Source organism: Sciurus vulgaris (assembly GCF_902686455.1).
Source record: "Sciurus vulgaris genome assembly, chromosome: 5".
Classification (NCBI taxonomy): Eukaryota; Metazoa; Chordata; class Mammalia; order Rodentia; family Sciuridae; genus Sciurus; species Sciurus vulgaris.
The window spans coordinates 23,448,190-23,468,904 of NC_136465.1; the positions used below are offsets into that span (position 1 = coordinate 23,448,190).

At 39.4% G+C, this 20,715-nt stretch overlaps 1 protein-coding gene across 6 annotated transcripts in view; it reads left to right on the forward strand.

Moving 5' to 3' along the window:
- Positions 1 to 20,715, forward strand: part of PALLD (palladin, cytoskeletal associated protein) — a 433,486-nt gene that overhangs the window by 390,275 nt on the left and 22,496 nt on the right. For 3 of the 6 annotated variants that reach the window (XM_079142944.1, XM_079142942.1, XM_079142947.1), the window contains 5 exons: positions 690 to 1,343; positions 11,411 to 11,546; positions 15,731 to 15,829; positions 16,614 to 16,664; positions 17,890 to 18,111. In XM_079142944.1, the coding sequence (XP_078999070.1) occupies positions 690 to 1,343; positions 11,411 to 11,546; positions 15,731 to 15,829; positions 16,614 to 16,664; positions 17,890 to 18,111 (1,162 nt within the window). The remainder of the gene's footprint in view (positions 1 to 689; positions 1,344 to 11,410; positions 11,547 to 15,730; positions 15,830 to 16,613; positions 16,665 to 17,889; positions 18,112 to 20,715) is intronic. The other 3 variants (XM_079142943.1, XM_079142945.1, XM_079142946.1) reach the window with 3 other exon arrangements.

Below are 20,715 nucleotides of genomic sequence, written 5' to 3' on the forward strand. Positions count from 1 at the left end.
CTACAATATTATTATAAAATTTAATAACTTGCTGTTGCTTATTGTACACCTACTGTTAGACACAGATGTCACCATTTGTACGTGTTGGAGCTATGTCACATACTGTGTGTGTTAAGGTGTGTGTAAGTAATTAGCAGATCGGAGTATACTAAAACTTTGCATATAGTAAAAACTTCTGTAGGGAACCACAGCACAGAATTGTGGTGTTTACTGCATGCAGAGTTGACAGCACTGAAGTAAACAAATGACTAATCTACAAATCTACAAAAATAACTTCAACCAAGTGTTGTGTTTGTTTTTCCCCTGATTCTGGTAGAATTATTCTTTTAAAAAATATTGGCTATATATGAGAGGACTGAGAACTCATATCAAAGTCTTTCCCTTGCTATTCCTGGCGCTGTTAAACGAGAGCTCTTGGAAACCCGGCAGGTTTCATCAGAGTCAGGGTACCCTGGTTTAGATCATCTTCTATAAAACTTCAATCGGACACCGCGATTCCCCACGACTGACTTAGCACGTGGTCCAGAGGGCGCTTGGGCGACGCCCTTCGGGATAATAACCTGCGCCTGATCCAACGGGTACTCGGGAGCTGGCGGGAGCTAGCAGGGGTGCCCAGGAGTCATCCCCCTACTTCGGAGGGGTATTCTGTGCAGTCCCCTCTCTCACGCTGTCGCTCTCTTTCTCCCCAGGGACCCTCTGAAAATCCAGCAACTCCAGAACCAAATTCGCCTGGAGCAGGAGGCGGGCGCCCTGCGCAGCGCGCCCCCCTCGCCGCCCTTCCCGCCGCCGCCCGCCTTCCCCGAGCTGGCGGCCTGCGCGCCGCCCGCCTCCCCGGAGCCCATGAGCGCGCTGACCTCCCGCTCCGCCGCCACCATGCAGTCCTCCGGCTCCTTCAACTACGCGCGCCCCAAGCAGTTCATCGCCGCGCAGAACCTGGGGCCCGCGTCGGGCCACGGCACGCCGGCCTCCAGCCCCAGCTCGTCCAGCCTGCCGTCGCCGCTGTCCCCCACGCTGAAGCAGTTCGGCCGCGCGCCCGTGCCGCCCTTCGCGCAGCCCTTCGGCGCCGAGGCCGAGGCCCCGTGGGGCCCGTCCTCCCCGTCGCCGCCGCCGCCGCCGCCCCCGGTCTTCAGCCCCACCACCGCCTTCCCGGTGCCCGACGTGTTCCCGCTGCCGCCGCCGCCGCCGCCGCTCCCGAGCTCGGCCCCGGCCTCCCACTGCGCCTCGCCCGCGGCCCGCTTCGCACACAGCCAGACGCCGGCCGCGTTCCTCAGCGCCCTGCTGCCCTCGCAGCCACCGCCGGTGGCCGTCAACGCCCTGGGGCTGCCCAAGGGCGTCACCCCCGCGTGAGTGACAGCCGCAGACCTCCACCTCCCTGCCTACCCAAGGCTGCGCCTCAGCCCCCACACTCCCCACGACCCGGGAGTCCCCTGGTAGCATTCTCTGTTTCCCGCCGTCCGATTTTTAAATGATCACGGCAGCTTTCCCAAGCTATTATTGCACAGCTGTCTTTCCATTACCTAGATGGACACTTTTCCTTCCAAATTAGGTTGCCATCAGCAGCTGCGGTGCTCTTAATAATGACCACGGTGCCCTTAGCAACCACTTGTCGACCTTAGTGATAAGCAACTCACATACATACTATTTCATGATTCCTAAGAATCATCAGTTGTCCCACTTAAACAATTGAGGGTTCCAGTACTTAAAATAATTTTCTTGGGGTCACATTGTCATTCACTAAACTGAGATTTGAATCCATGTCTGTCTGACTCCAAAAATTCATACTCTGGCCACCAAACTAAGCATTCCAGCTCAGTATTCCAATAGATGTGAAGGGGTTTGGTTACCAAGCATACACTTCAGTGTTTTGGAAAACCCTCAGCAGAATTAAGAAATAAGTTTTCATATACTGGGGTGTGTATGAATGTGTTTATATTTTAATGAAAATAAGTGAAAGTGTATGCAGTCTAGTGAAAAATGATAGTACCAATTCTGACCCTGAAAACAGTGATCTATAAGTGAATTACATGAGTCCTCTCAGTACTTCTCTTTGCAAAGTATCTAATATCTGTTTTCCCTTGCCTCGCAATGGCAACCCTATGACCTCTTTTTGTGTGTTTTTTGAGATGGGGGGCGGGTCTCACTGTGTCACCCAGGCTGACCCCAAACTCCTAGGCTCTTGTGATCCTCCTACCTCAGCTTTCTGAGTAGCTGGGACTTACAGGTCTGGACATCACTTCCAGCTCTGAACTCTTTAAAATGGAAAATAGTTGAAGCTAAATAAGAGGACATCTACAGAAGTGTAGTAAAGCCTTCAGAAGTAGCATATCATACAGGTGTTTGTGTTTTGTAAAAGAGTAAAATGAGTTTTAAAAGCTAGCAGTTACTCACTTTACCAAAGATTTCAAAACTGAGTAGGTGCTGGGAACAGTCAAGCCAATCCCCTATCTCAACTCTACCTGCTGAATTCCTACCTCAGAGCCTGCCAGAAGCCCAATATTGTTGAAAGAGAAATGAAAGAAGCCCTACTATCGAATAAAATTGAGTAGACCTTAGAACATATGCTATTTTCGTTTATATGTAAAGTTTTCCATTGCTGGAATGTACTAATGCCACATTAAAGACAAGCATTGCTGTCTCTGGCCTTGACTAGGTGTGTCAGGGAGCGTCACAGCCTTGTTTTCTTGGGCACTTTCTAAATGTTGGTTACATGAATTCTCGGTTGGAAATCTGACTTCTCACATTCTTATTGGAAAAAGCACAAATGAATATATAAATAAATAAAGGAACAGAATCTGTACAGTAATAATACGACAGACTTCTAGTGAAAGTCAAGTCAGGGAATTTGCCTAAGGAAAAGTTTTGACTTTCTCCCCAACTTTTCTGTTTGAACTTGCATTTGGCAGCTAGAAAATGAAACATTATCTTGCTCCAAAGAAGCTAACTTACCAGAGAGATTCAGAGTGGAAGCTTGATGCCTGACAGTTCTCTCACTAAAATGGTACCAAATCTTGCTTCCTGGGAAGATAAGTACCATATAATCTGTTCTAAAATTTCTCATAAAGAATTTGATCAAAGATCAGTCTTTCAAAGGCATCTGGTGGTCACACTTTTTTTTAAATTTATTTTTTATTGTAAACAAATGGGATACATGTTGTTTCTCTGTTTGTACATGGAGTAACAGCATACCATTTGCATATTCATAAATTTACATAGGGTAATGATGTTTGATTCATTCTGTTATGTTTTCCTTCCCCCCACCCCTCCCACCCCTCTTTTCCCACTATACAGTCCCTCCTTCCTCCATTCTTGCACCCCTCTCACCCCCCATTATGTGTCATCATCCACTTATCAGTGAGATCATTCATCCTTTGGATTTTTGAGATTGGCTTATCTCACTTAGCATGATGTTCTCCATTTTCATCCATTTACCTGCAAATGCCATAATTTTATTATTCTTTATAGCTGAGTAATATTCCATTATATATATATACCACAGTTTCTTTATCTATTCATCAATTGAAGGACGTCTAGGTTGGTTCCACAATCTGGCTATTGTGAATTGAGCAGCTATGAACATTGATGTGGCTGTATCTCTGTAGTATGCTGATTTTAAGTCCTTTGGGTATAGGCCGAGGAGTGGGATAGCTGGGTCAAATGGTGGTCCCTTTCCAAGTTTTCTAAGGAATCTCCACACTGCTTTCCAGAGTGGCTGCACTAATTTGCATTCCCACCAGCAATGTATGAGTGTACCTTTTTCCCCACATCCTCACCAACACCTATTGTTGCTTGTATTCTTGATAATCACCATTCTAATTGGGGTGAGATGGAATCTTAGAGTAGTTTTGATTTGCATTTCTCTTATTACTAGAGATGTTGAACATTTTTTCATATATCTGTTGATTGCTTGTACATCTTCTTCTGTGAAGTGTCTGTTCATTTCCTTAGCCCATTTGTTGATTGGGTTATTTGTATTCTTGGTGTAGAGTTTTTTGAGTTCTTTATATATTCTGGAAAGGTGGTCACACTTTTAATCATCTTAAGAGGCAACAGTGGTTTATTCTGATCTTTGCTTTGAGATCCTCTTAAGAAGATACCAGTTTTAAGGGCTTACCTCAAGTCACAGGAGAACTTGCCTCTTATCACCATCTATCATAGTTACTGGTTTTATGAAGCCAAATATTTATAATTGTTACCACAAAACAGTCCTGTAGTTTCTTAAAAATTAATGGAGAAGTCATACTGATTTGTGGCTGTGGGAGAAAAAACAAAGGAAAAAAAAAAGAAAGAGAAGATAAAGCACCGTGACTCCAAAGAGAAGTGGCAATACCAGATTGCAGATCTTCAGCTCTGTGCCAGCTCAATAAGCCATTATTATGTGGTTACCCTCTTGTCTTGAAGGAATTTTCCTGTTGCTAAATCACAATCTTGAAGAATTCATTCTTTTGGTTTGATACATGTGTCTTTTGAAATTTTTCTGGCATACTCTGCGATCCATCATTTGCATTCTGAATTAAAAGCAAAAATTTTGCTATTTATCCTTCATAATAATTCAAATGATCTGCCAAAGATCCAGTGTCCCTTTTAGGGTTTCTATGACTAACTGGCATCCTTGAACTTGTAGGAGCTGCCAAACTATTGTCAAATATGTCAAGGGCTAGCAAATGAATTGATGAAAGAGTCAATGAAACAAATTCATTAGCTCTTTTTTTATGCCTGCCTTTAACCGAAATCTTAAATATCATTTTCAGATATCTCAATTTTCTTTATTATCAACTGTATACCTTCTGTTTTATTCTGTGTGTGCTTAGCATTGTTCTTATTTCGATCTGGACAGGAGAAGATTGGTACCCACTAGATTTTTAAGTAGAATGTGGAGAGAAGGTTCTGTTTCTCTTGTGTCTGGGTAGCAAAGGTCAAGACAGGGAACAAAGGCCATGGACACCAGTGATAAACCACAAAGTCAAGAAGGCAAAAGACTGGGCCTCCCTCAGGCTTACAGCAACAGCGTGTTGTTGTTTGACTGCGGTTTGGGGAACTTCAGCACATCCAGTTCCTCGAGTATCTTCTTTCTTCTGGCAGCTACATTCTTCCCCAAGGTGACTGGGGTTACTGGCAGAGAAATGTCACCCTGCTCAGAGATGCTGACAGACACAAATGTTGACTGAATCTTTTGATGGAGGCTATGAGGAGAATATGCCTGGGAAAGAAATCTGTTGGTACTTTTATAAAATCGATGCATTGCTGAGGTCAGTGTGACACCTTGCATTCCCATAATCCTGTTTCTCCACACAGTAAATGGGCCCTAAGAGGGGGTGGGAATCCAGGTTTGGCAGTGCTGTATGGGCATAGTGTAGCATTTCTGTCTCTGATGGTCTCTGAGCAGTAGTGCTAAGGCTGAAGCATGAATCAGACCAGAGCCATCTCAGAGAATCAGATAGCACAATCTTTTGCCCGCTTTGACAGCATTGGAATCTGTTCTCATGAGAGTGCCACAATGCCACAGTGCTATTGTGTCTCTTAATTGCCTCTTCCATGTAAGGAGGGCTTTGTCTTTAAATGATTGTCACTAAGAACATGTGTCAGTAAGAACCTATTGACAGCTGGGCAGGGTGGTGCACACGCCTGTAATCCCAGAGGCTCAGGAGGCTGAGGCAGGAGGATCAGGAGTTCAAAGCCAGCCTCAGTCAAAGCAAGGCACTAAGCAACTCAGTGAGACCCTGAGTCTAAATAAAATACATAATAGGGCTGGGGATGTGGCTCAGTGGTTGAGTGCCCTGAGTTCAATCCTGGTACAAAAAAAAAAAGAACTTATTTACAGATGTACTATTCAGAGTTTATATTTTGTAGCCACTTAGCTCTTTACAAACATATTTCAGTATCCTTCTTTCCTGACTTATAGGAAATAGGTAGGTGGGGAACACTGTTATCATTCTATGCTCAAAAGGTGAAGGGATCTCCTAGGGTTTTGGAACAAGCCTGAGCAGAGAGGGTATAGCATGACTTGACCTTGCCTCTGTTTATTGCTAATAAATCTGTTGTCTAACATTTCTTAATTATGGAAAACTGTTGCAGTGGCAACAAAACAAAGTCCTCTGAGTCTTAAGGAAAATTTTGTGCCATATTTAGCTATACTTTTACATTTTAGATATGCAGAGCATTCTAGATAGTTTTCAAGTCAAGACATTGGTTAAATAGTAACCAATAAAAATGAACCAAACAGACCAAGGGGCACTGGGCTTTGCAGACATCTCAGAATTTCTTGTTTTTCTCATCTTGTAGGAAGACAGTTAGGTAGGAACCTTGCCATCCTCCATAAGAGAGCAGAGACCCGTAGGGGCTGGGGCCATGCCCAGGATCTTGCTATTGGACTTGTTAGGGTCCAGTATCAGAGGATTTCATAAAAAAATCCATCCTTCTGGGCACGTATTGCCCAACAGATTAGCAGGCAAGGCCACATCTGAGGTGACTAGTTGATGATTCTGTGGAAATATCTCTGCACCAGGGGCAGCTCTGAGTTAGACTTGTCAAGCAGTGGATGGCTCGACCTTGAGTCTCACAGAGCAAACAGGTAGGTGTAGCTGATACACCTTTGTCATTTCATTCTTCGCAAAAGATAATGTGAAGGGAATTTAATATTAGAATATTTAAATAAGAGCTCATGTTACCCATTTTTTTTTTTTATACTTTAACCATATTGGCATTACAGTAAAATTCAGTTGAAAGTAGAATTGGTATAGGAAAATTTAGTTTGTGTATCTTGGATTATTTTATATGTTCATGAATATATTACTTTCATGAATATAAGGGAGACTTAAATGTTTGTCAACATATTAATGAGTTTGTTCGCTCTGTAATGTTTGTGGAATTTAGTTACCCTCAGATTTCACTGAATTTGCAAAGAGGAGAATAAGAAAACTTGAACCAGTTTAAACATATTCTCTGGTTACTAGACAGGCACTTGATCTCTTAAATTGATGTTATGTTCTGGAGATTTAAGTTTCTGAAATATTCTGACAGAACTGACCTAGAACAATTCAAGATTATTCAGTAGCCAAAAGAAAAAAAAAAAGGGAAACCTCCTAGGTTTGGTAGTGGTCGAATCTGGAAGATTTGACCTTCCAGATGCTTGTGTATATATCTTAAATGTTCTACCCCAACCACATGAATATTATTTTAAAATGGCAAATGGCTTACTGTTAAAGCCAGAGTAAACAGATCAGAAATGTCTCTTGCACAGTTGGACTGAGTGTGTATACATGAAGTATAAATGTGGGCGCCTGTTAGGAATTGTTTACTGATTAAGGTTTGCCTCTGATTATGGATTTTTATGAAGAGTTCTGGTTTTGGTAACAATTTACTTTGAATAAGCATTTTTCTTTTTAAATTGTACAAACCATCATGAACAGAAAGCATCCCTTTGTCACCAGATTCATTCTCTCTCTCTCTCTCTCTCTCTCTCTCTCTCTCTCTCTCTCTCTTTTCCCTAATGAGTTGCTGCTCCTCATCTATCAAAAGTAGGTGCCATTTGGGGCACAAACCCACAACCATTTTACACTAAACTCCAGCACAGAAATAGATTCATAGGAAAACAAACTCAGTTGCCAAAGCATCGCCTCAAAAACATATAATTGCTTTTCTTTCCTGGTATCTCCCCTTCCCAAAGACTCCTTTTTTATTTCTAACACTAAACTTACATGCTAACCCTAAACCTTATCTTGTTTTTAACAGTTCCTAATGAAATGCTCTAAAAAAAAAAGAAGTGTTTCCATATTAGAATAAGTATGAGAAATACTGTACTCTAGACCTCTTTCCCAAGGTTTATAATACCATCTGTTGACACTGCCAGGCTCATTCTGGCTGGCCCTGAAGACTTAGCTCTGCCTGGCAGTCTCTGTAGGTCTTCATCCAGCCAACAATGTCCTGTCACCCATAGCCTCAGCTCTAGCATCACCTTCTTAGACAGCTGATGGACTGTACTTTCTAATACAGCCATCTGTCTTACACCTGTCACTTTGTGGCACTCACTACCTTCTGACATGGCCTTCCTTCCATTCTTTTTCTTCTTCTTCTTCTTTTTTTTTTTTTTTTTTTTTTTACTCTCTCTGTCACCTCCACCATACAACATAATTTTTCTAAGTGTTGCGACTTAGTTTTGTTCTACATTGTATCCCAAGCACCTAGAACAGCAGAGTTGGGCATTGAAAAGGCAGTCAGTAAGTGTTCTTTGTGCATTCTTGGAAACTCTTGGCATCTTTTTAAACTCCTTCCCCTCATTCATTCTGTTTCCCTTGGCAAGTCTTGTCTCTGTGATTCATTTCCATGCTGGACATTACATGTCGGCCTCTCCAGATCGACTCTTCCTATGCCAGACACTGTTCTAAGTACTTAACATACATTGTCTCATGTGGTGGGCCTCTGAGGCACACGTACCTCCACATTTTATGGAAGAGGAAACTGAGGCACACAGTCATTAGGTAACTAGCCCAAACCTTGGAGTCCTAAGTGATTAGATTTAAAAAAGAAAGAAAGAAAGATTCTCACTTCTGTGTCTTTGTTCATGCCACCTCTGAATTCCATCCTCTCCCCCTTGCTTCCTGCCATCACCTTTCAAGGGGGGTCTTGGATACTCATCTCCTTCCTAAAGTCCTCAGCACTCATTCTAGCCAGCAGTTTTTACTCCACTGCACCTAGAATGAGCACCACATGGTATGTTTCTCATTCCCAACTATTATTAACTAACCTCTTGTGATGAAGGCCTGTCCTTTGGAATTTGGTTGTCTTTGCAGTCTCACATAAGATAATGCTGAGACTACAGTGATAAAGCTTTTTTTTTCCACTTTTATGCATAACATTTCTCATTCGTAGTAGACTTCTTTGATGTCATCAGGCAATAAACTCACTGTACAAACCAACTATTTTTGTCTAGAATTAACAAGATTTGGGTTGATGTATTAGCCTAGCATTGCACCTTGCTAGATACTCAATACATATTTGTAGAATGACTATTGGACTCTTAAAAAAAATCTTTTGATTCTTATTTCAGTGTTAATACTGCAGAACCAAAGAAAAATTAGTACCTAAAATTCTGTCAGAAAAGGAAAATGTCTTTAAAATAAAGGGAAAAGAAGAATTAAGTTAAATGTCCTTCTACTGTTGGCAATCTCAGTTTATTTAAGAAATAGACTTGTTAAAAGAAATATAGAATGGTTAGGGTTTTTATTTGGGTCAAAGAGTAATCTAAATTGTATCTCTGAAATGATAAGATTCTTGGGTGGCAGGCTCCCAGCCCAAGCTGGCTTCTCTATGAAATGCTCCAGAGCAGTTATTCTAAGTCCGCCTAGAGGAGTCAAGTATACTGTTGTCTTCTAAGCAACAGGACAATCGTAGTTGTCTTTTTACTTGTCCATGACAAGTGGCTCTTTTAAAAATATCAGTTCTTGGCTTTTCCTGTTTAGATGACTTGTTCTCCCCTTGACATTCACCTCCCTACCCCTTCCATTCTCATCAGTGCTGAGCCTGTTAAAGGGCTGCAAGGTTGAGAACACAGCACCCAGTGTAGCCGCCTGCAGAAACAGTGATGCTGTCTGTCATCAAAGGCTGCTCATCATCACATAGTTGTGCAACTGAGTTATGTTGTTCAGGCTTAGAGTAATAATGGAAAGCTGTGTGAGCCCAGTAATACCTGATGGAACACAGAACAAGCTGTCTTCAATTTTATCTTTCGGGTGACTTCAAAACCTAGCTCTTCTATGTCTCAGATGTAAGTCTGTAGTCAAAAGCAGTGCAGAACTTTACTTCCAATTTTGTAGTCTTTACTTGTCCAAGTCTGACTTTTTATGTGAGATTTGATTTCACATGGTTCTGGCACAAGCTTCCTTGACTGGAGAGGGAAAGAGAGGTCAGAAGTGAAGATAGACAGGACTCCCGTTCACTCATGCAGATGCAGAAACATCTGCATGTCTGTTAACAAGTACTGTGATAAACAAAAAAGCCATGGTGAGAGAGAACATTTAAGAACAATAATAATAGTAGTTGAGAGACACCATAAGGAAAACAAACATGGTACCTGCATGACTAATTGGAGAGACCTAGGGAGACTTTCCAAGACACTAAACTGAAGGCTGATGGAAGGGAGAGAGACTCCAGGTACAGGAAAGCTAGCTACCTCTGCATAGTTTTGTTAAAGGGCTGCAAGATTGTAAAAATCGAGATTATAAATCGTATTCCTATGGCTCTTACTAACATGACTCAGGTTCCTTGCCCTGCCCCAGAAATAGCAAGATCAATCTCCGATGAGAAGGATACAATTGAAAGTTGAACTAACCATTTCTTTGGCATTACAAACACAAGATGACACAATATCGTATATTTTTAATGTGTTTCTTTAATGTCTAACTTTGTTGTGCTCTCATTTGAACTTTAAGGGCAAATTACTGAGAAGGATGGACCTAGAAAAGCAGGTTTTTATTAGTTAGGATGTTTCCTACATATAAGGAGACAGAAAGGAAGGTAACAAACTTAGTACAGGTTGAACATCCCTAATTTAAAAATCAAACATCTGAAATGCTCCCAAATCCCAAGTATTGTGAGCATCAACATCATACCAGAAGTGGAAAATTCCACTCCTGACTTCATGTGATGGGTCACAGTCAAAAATCAAGCATGGTAAAAATATTATATAAAATTACCTTCAGTATGTGTATAAGGTATATAGAAAAAAAACAAATGAGTTCCAGGCTTAGGCATGGATTCCATCCCCAAGATGACTCATTATGTACATGCAAATATTCCAAAATCCAAAACACTTTGGCCCCAAGCATTTTGGATAAGGGATACTCAACCTGTATTTGCTTAGAATGGGCTAGGCAAATTAATTATGAAAGGACAAGAAAATTGAATCACAGTATGAAAGAAAAAGGTCCTCTTTCAAATCTTCTCAAAATTCACATGTGGTGTATAGTTTTATGTTTTATAAGAGGTTTTAAGAAACTTGCCCAAGATCACAAACCTAAAATAAACAAGATAGAGTGAGATTTTAAACCTAAGTCTTATTATAAATCACATCAATATTGCACTTTACATTGCTGCTTCCCTGGGACTAAAATCCAGGCCTTCCCTATGCTCAGCATTGACCTAACCACCAAGACACACTCACACTTCCCCAAAGTATTTGAACCTTCTCTGAAAACTGGTTCCAACTAGTGTTTCCCAAACAGCTGAAGCCAACTTTCACATTCGAGGTTCTTTCCACATTAGTGAAATAGATGCAGCATTAAAAAAAAAAAAAAAAAAAAAAAAAAGTGGGAATGACTTGTTGATACATTGTTCTATATCTTTGTTGAACTTGAATTCTAACTTCGATTTAGATGCCTGACAACTGACAATATGACCTTGTGCTTTTGTTCTGCAGGGGGTTTCCCAAGAAGGCCAGTAGAACAGCTAGAATAGCCTCTGATGAGGAGATTCAAGGCACAAAGGATGCTGTCATTCAAGATCTGGAACGAAAACTTCGCTTCAAGGAAGACATCCTGAACAATGGCCAGCCGGTACTGTGACTGATTAGGCTAGACTTGGAATATTAGCTACCCACATCAAATATCTCTTCCCTGAGGCTTAGTTTCTTAAGATTTTTCTGCAGAATTATTTCATTAACCCTGAATCTCAACATTCTTAATGAGTTAGAGAGGAAGGAAGAAGGAAGGGCAGATGTTAGTGTTGGGAATACAACAAATGAGTAATGACAATAAACATGGGGATTCTGTCCTGGCTGGGTAGGTGCTGGGGTGGGAGGGAGAAGATGTGCCCTTGGAACAGTTTGTACCCAGAAGCAGTGGACTGGAATAAAAGTACCAAAAGGAGAAGTTGGTTCTGTAGAATGTATTGCTTCTACCCAAAAAATACCTTAACTAGAGAAATCATTGGTGAAGTTCAGTCCTATACTATTAGATGATGACTGGATGGGTATTGATGGACTCAGAAATCTGAATGGAGAATGCATATTCCACAGTTTCATTCTAACTTTTCAGAGCAAGACAGCTAAACTTCAGGGGAAATGTTGTGTTTTAAAGCTATAGAATTGTAGAGTGCATATATACATCTGGTGAAAAACATGTTATCTTTCCTCCACTGGACTTGAATCTTTCTTCATTAGGTTTGGTTTGTTTGGTTTTTGCATTATCACATCAAGGTATCTTAAGGGGATGGGTAAAGCAAATCCAGCAACTAAGATTCCCCAGGAAGAGCAGAAGAGTCTTGTTACTTTATTATGGAATATTACCAGAAAATTTGTGTGGCTCTTAGGTAGAGGAAAAGGACTTCTTTATGTAAAATCTCCCTCCCGGACACCTTTTTCAGAGTGAAAAGTCCTCTGAATTGTGTTTTCTGAGAATTTTAATTATCAAGCATTGATAGATAAAAATGTGAAAACAGTCCATGGGAGAGGTAGCCAATAGAGGCACTGTGTTGAATGCTGACTTTAATAATCAGGGCATCTTAATCTGATTAAGGAAGATTAAAATTCTAGTGAGTTTTTTGTTAGTTATTCATTTCACTGGGTATAGAAGATCTTCACAAAAAGAAAATATTTTCTCCCTGAAATAAGTGATTGCGTATGTAAAGCACATGCTCTGGAAATGTTCCCTGGCTCTGTCAAGTAGTCTTCGAAAGATATTTTTAAAATACACATGGGAACTTTTTCAAGCCAGGTAAAGGCATCTCTCCAGCGTGCCGCCCCCCATTTCTTCTTTTTGATTATTTAAATATTCTTTATGGACTTAGATTTCTTGGTTCAAAGTAAGACTTCTGTAAGCTCCTATTCAATCGTATTATGCACATTCATATTTTTATTTGCCTGTCACATATTTTATATATATATATCTTATATATAAAAGCATTATTATTGATATTTACCTGTTTAGCAGTGCATGGCATTTATGATGAGTTTCATAGACATTCACATTTCAGAGCCTAAAAGGACAAGAAAATTAAGGTTTCCCTTTTAAGAAAATGGGATTCCTAAACAACTTTTTCCTAATGATACATATTCTGTTACTTTTTTATTTTTTTTATTTTTTTTATTTTTTTTTTTTTTTTTTGGCTTTCGTAAACAGGGGCTTGTATTTCCACATGGCATAGTGATTTAGAAACAAAACTTGGAAGTAAATTTGGCTTCTAATGGTAGCAGGTGCATTCTAGTAATGGAACAGGTATCAAATTAATACTTCTGCCTATGAGGAACAGGGTGGAGATCACTCCAGGCCCCCAACTATGTTGATTCAGTTCTCCATGAGAACACAGGAAGGCTTTAAGAGACCAAGTACTTAAAACTGTTCGAAAACTGAATTCACTGATTTTTTTTAAAATCAGAATTAATTGACATAATAGTGTACTGGACTGAATCACTCCTTGTACCACTCAGACATGTACCTCTACCTCTTCTTGTTCCCTGCCCTTTCTTTACTAAATGAAATACTCTGAACTTCAGGGCTGTTTGGCACTTGATTTCTTTCACTTCCCAGTTTCAGCTGGGACTAGAACCAGCAATTACTGGAATTGTAAACTTTCCCAACATAATTTCCCGATTAGAGAATTGTCAACAGAATTTGCATCTCCATGCATAAGTTTATCTGAAATAGCTTTTTTTTTTTTTTTTTTTTTTTTTTTTTAAGATTCTGCCTTATTCCCTATTTGTAATAAAACCCCCTATTTGCGGAATGCCCCTGATGGGGCAGGTAAGCTCTGAAAGTTCCTCTCACATCCATCATTCTCAGGCATTTCAGAACCAACTGAAGTGCAAGAATCACCCCAACCAGGGCTGAGGAAGTAGCTTAGGGGTACAGTGCTTGCCTAGTACATCTGCAGCCCTGGACTCCATTCCCAGCATGAAAGAAAAGAGAAAAAGAAAGAATGAATCACCCTGCTGACAGAACAGAAATGTTGGCATTTCTTATAAAAAATGGCCTAGCAAATGGTTTTGGCAGGCTCCAAAGTACTGATTGCTAGGTGCAAAAACACTACCATTTTCTTCCTGATGGGCAAGCACTTTGCTTCTGAGTAGTCCTGAATTATGCATGTTAGTTTTGGCAAATATCTTTAATAGTCCTGATGCTAATTTAGCCACATGTAGTCATTCTTTGTGGATTATCGTATTAGCCTCTAGTCACATACACTACATAGCAGCCTAGAAAGTGCTCTTAGCAGGGAGACTTCGCTCCCCACCAAAGCAGAAGGACTATCACTGTCCGCTGGTTGAAACTTCCATTTGCTAATATTTACTAAGTATATACCATGTGCAGAATTACTTCTGTCAGTGATACCTGTTCTATATTCTTACTGTTTGGTTTGTTCTTTTGAGTGGTTTTCTATTCTTTGTGTCAGATGACCTTAGAGCTTACTTGGCTGTCCTAGAGTCTGTGAATGACTCTGAAAATAGCATTACCTTGAAATCATATTTTGCTGTTTGAATATCTTCTTTTCTCTATGTTTTTCAGGAAGGATAAGAATAAAACATCTTTTTTAATTTCCATTTTTTTATACATGTATATAGGGTAATAATGTCTATCTCATTTTACTGTCCTTCCCGTCCCTACTGCCCCAACCCTCCCCTCACTCCCCTCTGCATAAACCAAATTTCCTTCATTCTTCCCTACCCACCACCAACTAAGGATCAGCATCTGCTTATCAGAGAAGACATTTAGCCTTTGATTTTTGGGGGATGGGCTTATTTCACTTAGCATGATATTCTCTTGTTCCATCCATTTATCTGCAAATGCCATAATTTCATTCTTTTTTAAGATGAGTAATATTCCATTGTGTATATGTACCACATTTTCTTTATCCATTCATCTATTGAAGGGCATCTAGTTTGGTTCCATAGTTTAATTATTGTGAATTGAGTTGCTATAAACATTGATATGTCTGCGTCACTGTAGTATGCTGATTTTAAGTCCTTTGGGTATAAACCAAGGAGTGAATAACTGGGTCAAATGGTGGTTCCATTCCAAACTTTCTAAGGAATCTGCATACTGCTTTCCATAGTGGTTGCACCAATCTGCAGTCCCACCAGCAATGTATGTGTGTACCTCTTTCCCCACATCCTAGCCGACATTTATTATTGCTTGTATTCTTGATAATTGCCACTTTGACTGGAGTGAGATGAAATCTTAGAGTAGTTTTGATTTGCATTTCTCTAATTGCAAGAGATGATGAACATTTTTTCATGTTTGTTGATTGATTGTATTTCTTCTGTGAAGTGTCTGTTCAGTTCCTTAGCCCATGTATTGATTGGGTTATTTGGTTTTTTGGTGTTAAGTTTTTTGAGTTCTTTATATATCCTGGAGATTAGTGCTCTATCTGAGGTGCATGTGTAGATTTTTTCCCATTCTGTAGGCTCTCTCTTCACAGAGAATAACACATCTTTTCTTTGGTCTCTGCTTTGCTGCTTACCATTCTCTTTAAATCTATGCTGTATCACTTTGTAGCTTCCAACATTAGTTGTCTTATCTCCCAACAGTGGATTAGGCCAGGAGGACTATAGGGCAGGTGAAAGACAGAACTGAAGCAAAAGAAAGAAACAGACTCCTTTGACATACAGCTGTCTGGAGGGGGGAAGAGAATAGCTTCAGAAAATGTCAAAACTCAGTTTACTTTTTTACTCTCTTTCATAAGTCAGTGTATAATTGTGGGGGGTTTTATCTAATCATGAATTTTTTTTGTGACTTGCTTTATTTAGAGATTAACTTATGAGGAAAGAATGGCCCGTCGACTATTAGGTGCCGACAGTGCAACTGTCTTTAATATTCAGGAGCCAGAAGAAGAGACAGCTAATCAGGTACCGTATTGTTCTGGACCTCTTGGATAGATGACAATTATTTTGTCCCTTCTCCCCATGTTGTTTATGGACACTGTTCTTGGGATCCATTTTGTCAAAAGTAGAGGACGAGTCATAGGCGAGCGATATTAATGTCTTCAAGCAACCTCACAGCGTATGTATTGAACAAATGGTGTGTGCCAGACACTGCGTTAAGTGATCAGAACTGCTTCCATTAGTAATTCTTGTTCTTTTTATCTTCTTATTTATCTGTTTATTTTCCTTTTGAGTATCTCGCTTTTTCTGTCTTGTACTTTAATGTAAAACAGTTTGGTGTGGATAAACACCTTTTCACTGACATTGTTTGAAATAAGCTAGTATTTCCCATTATATTCTTAACATCTAGCCAAGTACCAAGGTACAGAAAAGACTGCCTTTATCTTCATTTACATTTAAAGCATTAACCAAAAAGACCTAAAATGCCAGTTTTATTCCCCTACTATCTCAAAAAAAAAAAAAAAAGAAAGAAAGAAAGAAAGAAAATTCATGAAGCTGATGTAAGCAGCTTTATAATCTCTATTGCCTCTACACAGAGTTTCCAGATGTAGTTTCAAGTTAAAGGCAGAAAAAGCTTTTAAAACAAATTTAAAGCATCAAGTAAACTCATTCTCCTATCTATTGAGAAATGTCATTAGTTTACGTTAAATATTGCCACCATGAAAGTTTCACTTAAAGAAAACTAGAAATCTTGCTACATCTTATTATCTCTATCATTAGCGTTCACTTTTTTTTTCTACCATTACAGGATGTTGGGTCTCCTCATGCTTCTGTAGGGAGTGCTCTGGATGGTCAAAAGGTTAAACTTTTCACCTTTCTTCTCTTTGCAATCTTTCACTGTGACTGTTTTCCTCTTTTCTTCATTTTTAACCTGTGTGTCTATCATTACCCATATATTAATTTTAAGTGCTGTGATTCAAATCAATTTCCTTTTAACATTGGATGAACAGAATAACTTAATAACTACAACATGACCTCTCTTGTCACTTATTTACCAACAAATTTAATTCTGATATCAGTGGAAGCTCCAAACTTTAAATCATGGAAAGGTTTTCATTTATTATACACCTTTTGGCGGGGGACACAATGGGGGGGGGGTACTCATTCTTAAATTGATTAATCCCATAGTAATTAAAAAAACAGCTTGGGATGTGTTGCTCAGTTTTATTCACAACACCATATTTCTTCCCTCAAACCAACAAACTATTTTCTAAAGATTGTGTAACTTCTTTAAGAGAAAACCTAGTTAAAAGCATCCCCTATTTAATATGAAATAAGGAATAATGCCTTGTCTTCATTTCACTTTACAAGAACCATAGGATCCACCTTAAACATCACAGGATATTGATGCGTTCTTGGTTTTGCTTTATATTTTTAACCAAAATTTTGACTGTTTTTCTGTTAAAGAGATGGGTTCCTAATAGCTGCAGAGCTAAGGAGGGGCCCCTAGGAGATCGGGTTGTTATGGGTTAAAAAAAAAAAAAAAAAAAAAAAATCATGGTGCTATTTCTTCCATTATTCATGTACTAAAATTCCGTGTCACACTGCAGCTGCTTGCCACATGTACTCCTAGCCTTCTGGAGAGGTGCAGCTCCCTGCAGCAGCATTTACCCTAAGAAGGAAATCACAGTTCCTTTGTGTGTTATTTTTATGAACAGATTAGGAATACACAGCCTTTAGTTTTTTTCTTTCCTTCTCCTCTTTACCCCTGTTCTGAGAGAGAAAAGAGAAAAAATATAATAAAACAAACCCACCTTTCTACTTTTTGTTGTTTCTATGGTTTTTTTGTTTTGGGGAGATTTGTTTTGATTTGTTTTTTTAATGATAGGACTTGAACACAATTTGAAATATCACAAATATTCACTTCCAGATGGGTATGGTTTTCTATGGAACTGAATTGGGTTCAGTCTATGTTTTTAAGCTGTTGTTTTAGTGCCTTAGTGGAGAGGGGGGGTAAGACTCAAGAACACGTTGTTCTGTGAGGGCTTCGGGTTGCTAACTTGAACTTTCTTTGTTTGACATAGGAATACAAAGTCTCCAGCTGTGAACAGAGACTCATAAGTGAAATAGAGTACAGGCTAGAGAGATCTCCCGTGGACGAGACAGGTGACGACGTTCAGTACGGGGATGTGCCTGTGGAAAATGGCATGGCACCGTTCTTTGAGATGAAGCTGAAACATTATAAGATCTTTGAGGGAATGCCTGTAACTTTCACCTGCAGGGTGGCTGGGAATCCAAAGCCTAAGGTAAGCTAAAGAGATGACTTCTTAAGAGTTGTCTTAGTTCCTGTTGCTATAACAAAATGCCTAAATACTGAGTCATGCATAAAAAAGAAAGAATCTACTCAAGTTAGTCAAAACCTAGTAAAACCTAGTCTAATTTTACCACAGAGTTTACCATTTTGGCTCATGGTTCTGGACACTAGGAAGTCTAAGAAGATGGCTTCAGGCTTTTTCAACCCATTGCAGAAAGCAAAAGGGCATCTCCTGACAAGATAGAGTTAGTGTACTAGAGAGATTGCTTTTATAACAAAAATACTCCTAAAATGACCCATTAACCTCTAAAATCCATGAACAAATTCATCCATTAATGAGGACAGTGTCTTCACAATCCAGTCACCCCTGCCAAAGGTCTCACCTCTCAACTTCACTGCACTGGGGACCAAGTTTCCAATAATGAATTCCAGGTACATAACCAAACTACAAGAGCCCTATTATCTGAGGAAGAGTGTGGTTTCCAAAATATAGCAGACATGATAGGAAGAAGAGATAGAGACTAGCTTTCTCGGTACTCAGAATATGAGATGTTCTCAGTACTCTGAATTGAGAACTGAGAAGCATCTTCAGGAAGCATTAGAAACCAAAGAGTGGCAGATAGAGGGAATGGAGTTGGAGGATTGAAGAAAAAAACTGGAACAGGACCAAACAGGACAGAGTAGGATAGGAGTGGCCGGTAATGAGAACGACTGAATAATTAACAAGGAGCTTTCAATACACCTACATCATTTACTCCTCATTATTACTCTCAAATTGCAAATGACTAAAGAGGGCTCTGTGAGATTGACTTTCCCAAGGTCAGAGCTGGTAAGTAGCCAGACTTAGACATGAACCCAGGGATGTGCACTGTACAGAGAAGTAGTGTGATAGAAACTTCAAATGGAGGAAGGAGGGACCGTACAGAGGGAAAAGAGGGGTGGGAGGGGTGGGAGGGGTGGGGGAAAGGGAGAAAATGACAGAATGAATCAAACAACATTACCCTATGTAAATGGATGATTACACAAATGGTATGCCTTTACTCCAAAATGTACAAACAGAGAAACAACATGTATCCCATTTGTTTACAATAAAAATAAATTAAAAAAAAAAAAAAAGAAACTTCAAATCTCTTATCTACAAAACCAAGGCCTCCTATGTTTACAAATGGAGGTGGGGTGAGGAGTACTGTTTAGAAGGGATAATCAAAACTTCTGATAATGCAGGATTAGGCTGACCTGGATGGGAAGCCTCTCCCTACAGCACATGGAAATGCTGATTAAGGAGCTGTTCTACCAATGAAAGGTCTAGAATAATTGTTCACTAGCCCGGCAGAGCAATAAACAGGATTATACTTTTTGCTAACTTTAGTAAAAAGAAGAGAAAAGATGAGAAATTGAAACCCTATCAAAGGCAGAATATGGATATGAAAGTTAGTTCTGGATGATTAAAATTGTTCATTTTCTTTCAGAAGCATGCAAACTGTTTCCCCACAGGACACTTTCACAGCCTAAGCCATCAGACTTCTGCAGGATAGAAGGCAGGAAGTGCTACTAAACATAGGTTCACAGTAAAGACTTATGAGCCATATGAGGAAATCAATAACCGTGAGAGTCAACAACACAAGAAATGAAACTAGAAGCCTCAGTATTGTACATACTGAACCATATTAAGGAGGCTAAACAAACTGTATTTAAAATGACTAAAATAATTTTAAAAGGAATAGAAACTCCAATGAGATAACAGGACAGTACCAAAAATGCACATTTATTAAGTATCTAGAAATAAGAAAAACACTCACTGATACGAAAACGTTAAGAGTGGAGTACAAGAGCTGAAATGAGAATTAGTAAAATGGAAGAAGAGAAAGTGACACTTGTAGGTGTTAATTCTCTGCAGCTTTGTGCATATTTTGTTCTCACATTCAGGTTAATTTTACCATCATAATCTTTCCCTAAAACTGAATTCCAACCACAAAGCCAAGAAAAATAGATAAAAGAAAATGACCTTAAATTTTCAAACCCATATCTACTCTCTCATAAAATGGAATTTTTAAAATAAACTCTATTGTCACAGGAAACTTCTTTGCCACATTCTTGGCATCATTAGGGTAATAGCTGTGTATTCACAACATGATATCCAATGCATATATTAAAAGTAAATTTGCAGCTTTTGAATGAAATCCATTAAGACATTATACATGAGCCTCCAAAGTATTTGCAAAAAAGATCCCACATTATTTTTAAACCTTACCCAAGTTAAGGTCATTTATCAAGTTCTAAAATCATTGATTCCCATTCTTATGGAACATTTTGCTAACTTGAAACAGTGAACTTTGTTTTTTACATTAACAGTTTTTATACCAGTGCAAACTTAAATGTTTCACACCTTTAAAAAGACTTGTTTCGAGCTTTTTATTGTCAGATTTTCTTCTTTTATGCTTCCTTCTTCCCCTGTTACCCTTCCCCTTTCTCCCTCCTTCTCATTCCTCTTCTTTTCCTCCCTGGATTATTAAAGAACTATCTCTGCCATAAATTATATTAGGACTATTAACAAATGGACTATAGTTTAAAGAACATTTTAGAACTTGATAAATGA